The sequence below is a fragment of the Camponotus vicinus genome, unplaced genomic scaffold (genome assembly GCF_025532165.1).
Source record: "Camponotus vicinus isolate PSW18456_S1 unplaced genomic scaffold, iyCamVici1.0 SCAF_9, whole genome shotgun sequence".
In the NCBI taxonomy this organism is placed as follows: Eukaryota; Metazoa; Arthropoda; class Insecta; order Hymenoptera; family Formicidae; genus Camponotus; species Camponotus vicinus.
Genome location: NW_028141981.1, coordinates 13,477,767 through 13,490,698, shown reverse-complemented (window position 1 = coordinate 13,490,698; position 12,932 = coordinate 13,477,767). Strand labels below are relative to the sequence as shown.

Here is a 12,932-nt window from a genome sequence, read left to right as displayed (position 1 = left end):
TTAAATGATGTAAAATATCTAACAAATAAAATTTCTTTTTTTATATAATTTAATTATATTTAAAATATAATTAACGTGGACGTCAACCTGCCTTGGGACACAATTCTGTTTATAATGTTATGTAATGCAGAAAATATTTGAAGAATCACAAAATGCCGTGTATTTTCTGATAGGTTCACGCAGGTATATCAAAATGTAGAGCATACAAAAGTTTTAAATAAAAATCCGTCCGAATTACATATCTAGTAATATAAAGAGTTTATTTTGTTGTAGAATATTATTTTTGGAATGTATTATCCGGGACAGCGCGAACGCAGTCCCGACTACCAAAAATTATGTGTTCGATATATCCATGTTAGGGATATTCACAGAGGTCAATCCTAAACCGTAGTGCAATGGTAAGAGATCTCGCTCTGGAGAAATCGCCTTGTTGATTACGATGATTCTCAACACTGGTAAAATGTTTTTCGCCCTCGTACAAGGATATATATACTTATTGTATCAGATTTTGAATGCGAGAAACTTTACCGAAACTTACGCAGCCTAGTGTAAGATATTTCAACTAGTTTTAAAAAGAAATAGCTTATTGAAATAACTAAAAATTGTGCTTAAAAGTTAAAAGTTTGATTTGAACAAATATTTTAAAATATAATTTTAAATTAAATAGAGTAAATTAATTTAGTTAAATTAAATAGATTGGATACATTTCAGAGGAATACAGTTTGCAATAATTTCTATATATAATATATCGCGTATGTGTATCTAGGTAGATAGAGTTATTAAAACTTCTTATTTATTTTATCCTCTTCTCTTTTTCTCTTATCATATTTTTAATTAAATCAAATAATTTTTTAACGTGAAAGTTATGTATTTTCAAATTAGTTTTATTGTATTAATTTTATTATTCTTCACGACATTATTGAATCTTGAGATAAATTGAGTATCTAAATTAAATTTTGATTTAATTAAACGTTTCAAGATTAATTTTTTATTAAAATATAGGTTTCATGTATATATGTAAGTTTCGAAGTGTTCATCAAATATACATGTATTATTACATATACACTTATTACATATATGCTATTTCAAATATCGGTATTTCTAAACATGTATGGCGAAAATTTAGTGCAGTAACATAAATTAAAAAATTTTTAATTAATTGTATATTTAAATACATTATTATATTAGAAATTTTGCGGAAACAGACGATAATAATAATTATTTTTATAATATTACGTTATATAATAATACATATAGATTTCATTCTGAGAAAATTAAAGCTTAGTGTATCGATATTCTCGACATCGGCATATTAATTGAAAGCTCTATTGACATGTTGGTTTGCCAGTTAATTAATGAGATTACAAGTATTTGCGTCCGTCAAAAGATGTGTTCGTTTTAACATATTAGTTATGTCGTGATATTACCTACTACGAGGGGCGTAGCCAGGGGGGGGGAGGAGCAAGCGTAGGCAAAGCTTGCTCTTGTAGCTCTTTTGCCTGCTCTTAAAAAATCAAGCAATTTAAAAATAATTCTATTAATTTTTCTTCAAATAATGCAAGTTATTTGTAATATTGCATTATTTACAATAATACTTCTTCATAAATATCATTCCCTTTTTTTTCATCGGGCAACATTTCTACCTGGCTACGGCCCTGCCTATTACATAATCATACGTCGAATTTTTATGATAAAAATATAAATACATTTTTCTGTATACTTATATAATTATATTAATATTATTTGATTACATAAGATTGTAGAGATTATTTTGCTATAGTATTGCATGTCTAAGGCCCGGTTGCACCAACGTTATTTCAGCTTTAAGCGAAACTTAAATATATGTCTGTCTTTATTTATTTAGAAAGAAAGATAAAGATAGACGTATATTTAAGTCTCGCTTAAAGCTGAAATAACATTGGTGCAATCGGGCCTAAAGCATTTTTATTAAAGACATTTATTTTATTGCTTTTCGAACAAATCTGTAACTTTCATTGTCATAACATATAACAATGAATTGTATCTTTAGAGAGTTAAAAATTCAATATTATGCAATATTCAAATATTTATCAAATTGTACATTTATTTTGGAAACATATCAATCATAAACGCTTAATTTTGAAATAATCTATGACTTATTACAGAAATAGATAAAATTTTACTTATAATTTTGCGTATCGTATAATATAAAAGAAATAAAAATTTAAAAAATATGTCATCGTGAGAGAAAGAGATATATATATATATATGTATATATATATTGTAACATACGGGGTACATTTAAAATTATGTATACATATAATTCTATCCCGTTAGTTATATATAAAAATTATATCTATATATAAATTTTATATATATAAATCCGTTGTGAGGGAAAGTAAACTTTTTTACATAATATGTTACTTTTGTGAATATATTATACGGGAGAGCGCGAACGCAGTCCCGGCTATCAAAAATTGTACGTCCGAGATATCCACATTAGGGACATTCGCAGAGGTCAGCCTTAAACCGTAGTGCAATGGTAAAAGGCCTCTCCCTGGAGGAACCGCCTTGTTGATCACGGTAGCCTCTACGCCAGGTAAGTATGCTTTTCTCTCGTAGCTTAGCTGTATTTGAAACTATTTTGTCGAATCTTAACTACAAGAAAGCACAACGTTACTGCGCACCATAGTGGCCGTTTTGGAAACTACGTCTAAGAATCTCCAAATATGTATGGCCATACTTCGTTTGACGCTACAAAAATTTCGAATCGTTCGGTTCACGAATCAGAATAAAAAAGATAAAAATCTTTTGTTGCGATTGGTCAATTGAATACTTTGAAAGAATTTTGTAACGTCAAACGCATTCTCTGAGAACAGTATGAGAGAAAGTATGTATGTGAGAGGTCACATATAAAATAAATCATTGAGTTATAAAAGGCTAATAAAAATATTTAAATATATATATATATATATTTTTACATTTTAATATACATAAGTATAAATTTGCACAAATTTATTTGTGATTCAAATTTTTGTAATGAATATATATGTACATCAAGCCTTTCAGTTATACGATCGCCGAAAATAATAATAATTTTCAGCACAATCCATCTTTCAATTTGTAATAATCTGTATAAAAAATTTATAGTATATTAATTATATAATTAACAATTTTTTTCTGTAACAGTTTCTATAACAGCTTGTGTCTAATCATAATAAGTGTAACTGTATCACAATTATATTACCATTATATATTATTAAAAAGAAAAATTATTAATTCCGGCTAAAAAAATTGGCTAATATAAAAATTATTAATTATAATAAATTAAATATAAATTATTTTGCAATTAAATTGATTAAATTAAAATTGTCGAAATAACATAAATGTGAAATAAAAAAAAGAAAACTGTAATTGTGTGTGAAAATTGTAACTGTAATTGTAATCAATTTTTCAAAAACTTACTTGATCTGTATGCAATTACGACATACTTCTTCACATCATTTTTCTTAACGGCCATCATTCGATATCTCGTGCAATGATTGTAACATAACATGTGACAGACGCTTGGAAAAGTGCGATCGTTAAAATCACGATCTCTGGCGCAAATTGTCCGATTACCATCATCATCGCTGTCCTTCTCATATGTGACCTGCCTCGTGTGAATAGTCGTCTCCTCTTCCAAACCGATCACTTTTTCCTCGTCACAGTGCTCGCAATTACACGCGGTTGCATTCTCAACGCCCATCGCGAAGCATAATTTGAAAATAGGTACTGCACGTACAGTAATTATTACAGAATCACATTGTTACAGAATTGCCTCTCAGAAACATCGCAAAAAGAGAGAGATTGCGTTACTGTTATTCAATTATTCTTAAACATGCATGCAATAATTATGTCTGAGAGGAACACATTATGTGAATATTGAAAAATATTAAAATATTGAAAATATTGAAAAAATGATAAAAATATTTTATTTACAATTCTGAACTTTAGAGTAAATTTTACCTACGTACATAATGCAATTATAATGTATAGTGATCGCATATTTTAAGTCTAAATAAAAAACGAGATAAAAGCTTAAGACGTCTGTCGAGTTGCAAAGTGCAATCGAAACTAAAGCTCTTTAAAGGCTATCCGATAAAACTATTTGATATGCAGTGCTGTAGCGAAAAAATATTGTTTCTTATGAAAAATTACGTAATATTATTAATGCAATTATACACATGTATATTTTTATGAAAAAGTATATTTCTATAGAAATTCGACACATGTAATCACGAGACATAATTAATACATGTTAAACATGGACATATCTCCTGACAGACGCAAATGCTCGTAGCCTTGACGATTATCTAGGGAACCATGAGTGACGAGCACATAACTGCCGATATGTCGGGAACATCGTCACACTGACCTCTGATCTCTTCAGAAAGTAATCTAATACGCATACGCATTAATATCATTATTACGTGATGTCATAAAATGATTATTATCGTTTGCATTTTCTAGCACAACATTAATATATATTGTTAATTGAATATATAATTAATGGATTTATAATAATTATTCGAATATATATAATTAAAGAATATGTATAATTAATCACACACACTATGTATGTATATATTATTTTAATTACATGTAGAGTTTGTTATGAAATTATAAAATTTTTTACATAGAATTAAAAAAGTTACGTTAATACGCATTACTAACATCGAAGGATATATGTATTTAAAGCGGATTTGTGCATAATGAAACGTTTCACTGTTATTCGCGAGTTTTTCGCAAATTACTTCAAACGTATTTTTTTTTAATACAAACGATCTCTTTCAAAGATGCCGGCTGTCGTCGCTACTTCCACAGCACTCTCGCGTTATCGCTTTTATGTTAATTACCCGCGGGAGGTAATGCTCAGGATAGTACTCGCGCAAGTCGAATGAGACAGGTGGTTCTAAGCTCTTCTCTTTTAGCATACTCTGAAAAAAGGAAGAATAATAAATATATAATGGTTTTACTCTGTATATTTCCATAAAGTAACAGCTAAATCGTTCTACCATATTTAGTTATAATTAAATTTCTTTCGCGAAACTAATCGAGGAATCTAAATAAAGGAAGCCGTATTTTTTAATCTAAGATGAATATTGAAATAACGTATTGTTAGTTTGTAACATTTATCTTATAATCTTCATAGAGTCGGTTAACGATATTTTTTCGGTCCATTGAAATTTTTTTCGAATGGATACAATTCAAGTTAGTCATAAGTTCCGCGATATAGTGGTGAACGTTTTGCAATATGAATATACGTATATAATCTTTTAAGCGTATGTATACCGTTTAGATACCGTTCGCTGACACCTTAAATCTTGAAAGTTTATTGCCGTGACAATAACCGCCAGCCAGCACAGCTAACAATTATATAATGTCTTGACTTATGGACTAATTTGCATTTTAATCCGACCATCTATTGTTACTTGCCATTGTCGGTAGAATGCGCACATCGTGTGCTTTAAGATGGCAAAGTTCGAGAGGTTGAAACAAGGTCACCGTCAATTTGTAGAACAATGAACGCGAGAAAACGAGATAAATGTTGCAGATATGCGGAATACTCAGCGTCTAGTCAAAAATTAATTGCAAAATGGTAATACAGTAATTAATTAGCAAGGAATGCATCTCTCTCTCATCTCCATTTCTTCTCTTCCCGCGGAGACCAATATATTAAATAAACAGTCAACACTCGACAATGCATTTACTTTGATCATATTTGAGTTTCTCCGGAATACAAAGGGCTAAAGGAATGAGAAGCGAAGTCGTTGCTCGCGATAAGTACTGCTAAAAAATTTTGATTTGCCAATGGTATCTCTTTTCTACTATTTCTTTCGACTGTCTTTTATCTCTTTCTCTTGCAGAGCTTTCTATGAATAGGCCTCTCCTGATTAGATTCATTTGCCAGTCTACTGATATAAGCTTATTCGCTCCCTAATTAGTGATCATTCACATCGATACTTCAATTTTAATCTGACATACGATATTTTTTGTCGCAAAATCAAACTCATAATCGCGAATTAAAACTCCCCGAGCCGCAGGATGTTAGTATGTAAGCTTCAGAGAAATTAATTTTTTTCTGAAAGCAAACAATGTGCAAAAATTTTATTTGACACAAGATCAAATATTTTTAAATTAATCTCTACGTAAGATTTATTTATAATACTCTTCGTATTTCCTTCATCCCCCAAAAAAATCATCTCAAATTCATTAATTTAATTATGTTATTATATTTCTATTTTTTATCGTAAGTGGAAAAATCTCATTTGGCATGGATGGTGTCAATCATGTCAGTCAGTCTAAATCAGCAACGATAATATTTAATTATAATATTAAATTATATTACTTCACGTAAAAAAGTATGCTTGCTAAATACGATGTCATCAGAAATATTCAAGTGATTGTAATCATCAGTTTGGAGGCTGCTGTAGAAACGATATCCGCGAATTTGGAATGCTGAAGTGGCGCGTAACGTAGGGGTGGCGAAAGAGGTCGGTTAAGAGTAGAGGACTGCGGAAAATTGTCAATCAGTGCGACCCATCTGGACTTGATTACAGCCCCGCAATTGCGCTTATATAGTCGGTTCCGAGCCTCAAAATCGCCTGGTCGATTTTTTTTATGCTGTAATTACGAGAACCGGTTATTCGCGAGTTATAAATATCCGTCATTTTGTCTCTCTGTGCGCCATGCAAAATCTTTTATTGTTTTATTTGTGCGCTGTTCCTTTAATTGCGTTATCGTGTACAATCTTCTATCAGATAGAAAAAAGTGGAACGCAGTACAAATTTAGACATTCAGGATATTTCAATTTCGATGTACATGACGTCCCGTAACTGGTAATACAACCAGGAAGGATGATGATTTTATATGAAAAAAAATATGTCAAAAATGTGAAATAAAATTTTTTATACGAGAGGGTTCCTTTTCAAGAAAATTTATTTCAAAAATCGGAAAAATAAATGCGTATTTTTTCCTTTTCTTTATTAATATTTTTGTTTTTTTAATCATAATTTAATATAAATTGAATATCAAATAAAATTGCATTTCTGTTGTGTGAAACAGTATTGCGTTCGTGGATTTGTCAAAAGTGATGCTCTAGCTGTTATTTCTGTCATCCAATCCGCGCCGCTAGCTAGATTCTCCCTTCATTTTGTTGTATTCATGTTTTCATCTGCCTCGTGCTTGTCCAGCACAGCCCAAAGCAGTTGAACCGAGTCGGGGTTCAATCAGAATCAATATGTCGCGTTCTCATGCGAATACACACCGCGATTTCTGCGAAAAGCGCGTTTGTACGCGTTTAAACGTGCATAAAGTGTATATGAAATTTCTCTATAAAACGTGTCATTTTAAAGGACGAATTGTATGTAGGTCTCTCGTAGGATTCTTATATATTTTTCGTATGGCAGAAAGTGCACAATAAAGATGTTACAACAAACTTTTATTATTTAAAATTTAAATTTTATGCCTACAATAAACAGCTGCAAATATCTCGCATATGTACGTAACAAAGACAGAGAATAGTGATAAAAGATGACGTTTCACGCGGTTGCGATGCAATATTAGTTTTGTATCAGTTTCCTCGGCTTTGTTACGCGCGACATTTTCACGATGCTATGATGAAATAATATGGTTAAACTATATTATAGGTGCAACACACAAGTACACATACGCGGCGAGTCATACATCATACTTCGATGAAGATAAGAGCCATAACTTTTCACAGCGTTACACACTGAAGTGTACACGTCCGAACAAATTTCCGTTGAATTGGAGATTAGAAATCGATAGCGATAAATTTTATTTCTGGCCAAATACACGTCACCAGACGGGGAATGATCCGGAAAAAATAAACGACTGACAGTTTAACATGTTTGTGTTGTCACAAAGCGAGACAGATCAGGGAGTTATTATTAATTGCAACTTTAAAACGGATTCCATGCGTGATCAATTAGTTACATATACGAGATATATAGAAACGTGTATTCTTCCTAAAGCGAAACTATACTATTTTATCATCCTCTGATGCACAATAGATAAGTTACACTGAGAAAAATCGTTTGATTGACCAATAAGACGTATATGATTGAAGGCATTTTGGTTAAATCAAACAAGAATTTCTAGTTATCATGATAAGACTCGATTTTTTATAACTAGAACGTTTAATAGATTTTACTATAAGGATCTGGTTAATATTTTTCTGGTTGAATCTATAAAATATCTTGTTACATTAACTTCTTTGCTTGCCGCTAGGCGGCGAGCCATTCTTAACTTAACTCGTATTCAACATTTGCCATGAAATGTATATAAAGAACTAGTATTAACATTAAATCCAAGGTATATTTTTTTTCTCTTACGAGCAGTAATGCCAGAAATGGGGCGCTAGCTCTCTGATTGTGTGTGTTTTGAGCTGCATCCTCTTCTTGCATCACTGTTTATCAGTTTAATTTCTAACAAACTGAATTTAAAATAATTTATTCAATAATCTGCATTGAATTTATCCAATAATCTTGTTGGAATTCAGAATATTAAACAAGCTTTTGAAATTAGATGGAAAAAATTTTAGACGACTTAGTGCTGGTGAGTTTAGTATTATTAACGAGAAAATTTAGTAAATTTAACAGGGAGAAATTAATCAGATTCATCTGGTAATTCCCACAAGAATTCTGGTTCGTCCATTTTCCAACAGACATACTGGTTGAATCTACCAGAATTCTAACTAATGCAACCAGATTTTTTTCTCAGTGTAGTAATAATCAACTACTCGATTCATCAGCCATTGAACCTTTCTATACGTATGTCCTCCATCTGAACATACACATATTTGCGATATGCTAGAGTAAGATTTTACGAAACATCGCAGATACATGAATGAAAATCGACTATATTCGTGCGTATATGTATATGTGTATGTCTGTGTATATGTCGTGGGCGTCGCATCCACCCTCCATTCACACCATTGGCGTGGTATATAACTTGAATCCATGTGTACGCGTGTCGCTATGTACGAAAAGTTGAGCAACAGATCGAACACGGATATATAAGATAACAAATTGCTATCTCATTGTATTCGCTAATTTAATTATGTTCGCTATTTTAATTGGAATTAATTAATAACGCTTCATTATAACGCGAATATGTATACGTATACATAACAATATGAGATATAATTATGATTATATTTTAAATCTTTCATTCAGAAATTTAATCTGTATCATTCGCGAGAAGTAATTATAACTTTACCGTTTTCAAAATCAAATTAATTGATTCATAGTGAACATGTTTTTTGTTACTGCATCGAAACTTTGACAGCATAATATGTACTATTGAAAATTCTAGCTCAATTGAACTTTTGAATGTAGATTCAAACAACTGTAACGAGGGTAACCTACTGAATCCTTCGAAGTTAAATTAAGCAAAGGCTAAAGTGGAGTATTCTCTCCAGTAGGAGTTCTATAAAAACGAGAGTAACGGCAATAATAGCATACAAAGGTCACTATTCATCGTAGGTCGCTTCTGTAACAATAATAGCATCTGCTCAAGCTGGTCATAGGTCCCACGTGTGTAGGACGCGATTATGGATAAGATCACGGCATGCGTTCGTGATTTCAACCAGGAAGTAAAAATTCACACGAGCGAAATAATTCGACGTACGTGCCGCACCCTCGGTTTCCATTCATGAATCGCCTTCACATATTACGAGAGCGGTACAAAGGAAAAGGGGATTGGTTTGGTTGTAATATATTTATATGGTTGTAATATATTTATAATCCGTATACTACATAAAAATATGTAGGAATAAAGTATATTTTTACGAAAGAAAAAGAGTCAGTATCTCTAAATAAATGAACGTTATTTATATCGGATTATATCGTTACCCAATGTGTGTGTGTGTATGATTGACGTTACTTAATATTTAAAATTATCTTACGGCAGAGAGACATCGAATTTACATAATTCATCAATTATGAATTCACCGATCTGTAGCAAGCGCAGCATCGACATTAGAAATAGAGGACCGAAAGTTTCCTAAACAAAATAAGAATCACGTACATCGAAAAACTAATGTGAAAAGCAACAGCTGATCAGGCTATTTCGTTATTCGCTGCATTGCGTAATCTGTATTCAAAATTAATGATTCTCGAGCCTCGGGTATTTTTTTATCGAGCGTTTGTTTATCGCGCCTTCTCCTCGTTTTTCACGCCGCGTCATTATGCACACAAACTCGTTTTAATAGTTAACTCATATAATCCGCGCGTATCGGAAAGCAGATATTAATGGCCCGCGATATTCCTACCAGGATAATACCGCTGCATGCTGATGAGTAACGTTCATTACGAGAGCATTACCTCGGGATAACCTGCGCGCAAGGGTGCAGACTAATCCTAGATTGATAAGTAGAATCCTGCGCGCACCACCGCGTGTATTCACGACCGGTGAATCTTGCAAACTCGACGTTTCTGTGCCGGATATGTAAGATAATTTCGTAAATATTAAGTAACGTCTATCACACATCGGATAACGAATTAATCCTATAAATAACGCTAATTTATTTGAATATTAATTTATTTTTATATCCGTTTCTCTCGTGGAAATATTTTATACTAATACCTAATGTATTTTTATAGCAGATGAATTGAAGAATGGTGATTTTTTTTCAATGTTAAAAATATCTCTGACATATGCAGTCATGAATTTTTTAATGAGTTGAATGAGTGACGAGTTGTAATTTATATATGACGGAAGTGAAATAAAATTGAAGTATCACGTAATTATTCAATTAAATAATTATGTAGCCGAAATTTTTATTAAGACATTTTTTTTTAAATACAGCCGAGCGATTTATTTTAATCATCGTAAATAATTATACGGGAAACGACGAGAAAATTGATTTAAAATATACTGAAAAATATCCCCGTCGTTGAGTTAGCTTATTAATTTGTTACATAGCGCGCGGAAGGAAAAATTCAGTGACGTTAAACGGTGTTTATAGAGTACACTTAAACGAGAACACTCGAATAAATTATGTGCGTGCGGTGCGGAGTTGCCATAACTTTAGCGTACGATACTGATTATGAGGGATATGAAGTTCTCTGGTGGGACGCGTATTCTATACTATGTGAGAACTAATGTGACGTATAAAACCATTCCAGAAACGCTCATATTTCTCAGTCTTTTTTGCCTATCTGGGCAAAAATCCTTATGCAAAAATAAAAAAATGATATTATCTCTTTGTCACGTTATAATTGCATTTAATATTGCATTTGATATCGTGACTTTTAATGAAATTATGGATATTTCAGCAAACCTAGGTAATTAACATGCGGGAAAAATAAATATGTGTATATCGAATGTAATGTTTTAGGAAAATTTACATTTATGATACACATAAGCGCTTCTTAATTCCAATCCCCGGTGAGTTTTACGTAGGATTTGAACTCTTCAAAGAACATCAAAGTCAAGTCCGATATTCCCTAAAGTTACCGCAACACACACTCGCCTTACTCATCGCATTACCTGAAACACTATCGTGCAGCTAACCCCTTTTACAATCGAATCCTCTTCCCGAACGAGTTCTCAATCTCTTTTTATGCATCGCGCAAAAATCCATGATTACCACCGTATCTCTGCGGATCGCAAAGCCGTATAATTACGTCGTTCGGACGGAATGCTCACCATTGTCGACAGTTATTTGCAATTCGTTCCATCTACTTAAGAGCGATCGTGTATATGAAAAAGGGTATGGGGACAGGGAGTCGATGGACTTGGACTCGCAGAGCCTGAGATTCAGAAAAGTTCATCGACGCTAATTCGCCGATGAACGAACGAGTCTTGTGTGCCACCGCCGCTTGCCCAGCGACTTTGTAAAATCAATACCTCGTGAGTTTCCTGATATAGAAGTCTCGTTAAGCCCGATATTATCGGGGCTTTGAATACTAATTCCGTATGCCGTGTACGCTCTCGCGGATAAACGAAACGCTTGTTTTCGCACGGTGTTATTTGCGAGTATTTTACCAGCGATACGATATGGCGATCGTGTCCTATTTTTTGTTCGTGGTATCAAAGATTAATGGAGAAAGGAGACGAGAAGCGTGCCGAATCTGTGATTAATCGACCGCTGTTTCGTTATACAATTCACGTGTTCGAGAAATCGTGTTTGTCCTTATTTTGTGCTGCAGTTAATTGAGATTAGTGACGATATTCAAAGAGGTGCGATATCAAGGAGATTTATAATCGCGTTATGTTTTTTAACGCCATTTAATTACAATTTTTTCACGTCGTTAGATTCCATAATCGACGCGTGTGAACAGTATTATTGCAAAATTTAACAGTCCAGTTAAGGGGATGCCGGAGTCCTGTTTTACCGATAAAATATTTCATTTTTATCCGAAATCATTTGATTAATTGCACAGAATAATAAATGCTCCTCCACGATTAAAGTACATACAGAAACAAAGAGCACCTCCTGATTTTGTTAAAAATTTAAAAAAAATTGAAAAATTACAGTTTTTTACCGGCTTCTGGGGTCAAATCGTAACAATATTTGCTTTGTATGAACAAAATAAGATAGGTTTCCGCTAGAGATTGTATGCAATTTTGATGCACAGTCTCTAGCGGGAACCTATCTTATTTTGTGCATACAAACTGCAAAACTTTTATATTAAGCAAATATTGTTATGACCTTTTTACGACTTTTCAATTTTTTTTTAATTTTTAATATAAAATCAGGAGGTTCCCGCTTTGTTTCTGTATATTTTAATCGTGGAGGAGCATTTATTATTTTGTGCAATTAATAAAAAGATTTCGGACAAAAATGAAATATAACATTGTATCGGTAAAACAGGACTCCGGCATCCCCTTAAATGTCACTGCAACATGTTGACATACTGACAATATTTTAATAAATAAAA

The 12,932-nt window shown here is 32.4% G+C and overlaps 1 protein-coding gene, 1 long non-coding RNA gene and 2 other non-coding genes across 5 annotated transcripts in view; all 4 read right to left on the bottom strand.

The window, feature by feature from the left end:
- Positions 1-297: 297 nt before the first annotated feature.
- On the bottom strand, positions 298-464 carry LOC145977574 (U1 spliceosomal RNA). The gene has a single exon (XR_014440570.1). It is a non-coding gene; the product is annotated as a U1 spliceosomal RNA (small nuclear RNA).
- A 1,956-nt stretch (positions 465-2,420) lies between these two features.
- Positions 2,421-2,586, bottom strand: LOC145977573 (U1 spliceosomal RNA). The gene has a single exon (XR_014440569.1). It is a non-coding gene; the product is annotated as a U1 spliceosomal RNA (small nuclear RNA).
- A 351-nt stretch (positions 2,587-2,937) lies between these two features.
- Positions 2,938-12,932, bottom strand: part of LOC145977255 (uncharacterized) — an 84,033-nt gene continuing 74,038 nt past the window's right edge. The window contains exons 2-4 of one of the 2 annotated variants that reach the window (XM_083109112.1): positions 3,996-4,047; positions 3,445-3,753; positions 2,938-3,110 (exon numbers count right to left, since the gene is read on the bottom strand). In XM_083109112.1, coding sequence (XP_082965238.1) covers positions 3,079-3,110; positions 3,445-3,753; positions 3,996-4,026 — 372 coding nt within the window. In that variant the 5' untranslated portion in view covers positions 4,027-4,047 and the 3' untranslated portion in view covers positions 2,938-3,078. Of the gene's footprint in view, positions 3,111-3,444; positions 3,754-3,995; positions 4,091-12,932 lie in introns of those variants that run through there. The other variant, XM_083109111.1, reaches the window with a different exon arrangement.
- LOC145977268 (uncharacterized) lies at positions 4,264-12,127 on the bottom strand. Its single transcript, XR_014440469.1, has 4 exons — positions 11,899-12,127; positions 11,539-11,732; positions 4,804-4,958; positions 4,264-4,419 (listed from the first exon to the last, which is right to left on the bottom strand). It is a non-coding gene; the product is annotated as an uncharacterized LOC145977268 (long non-coding RNA).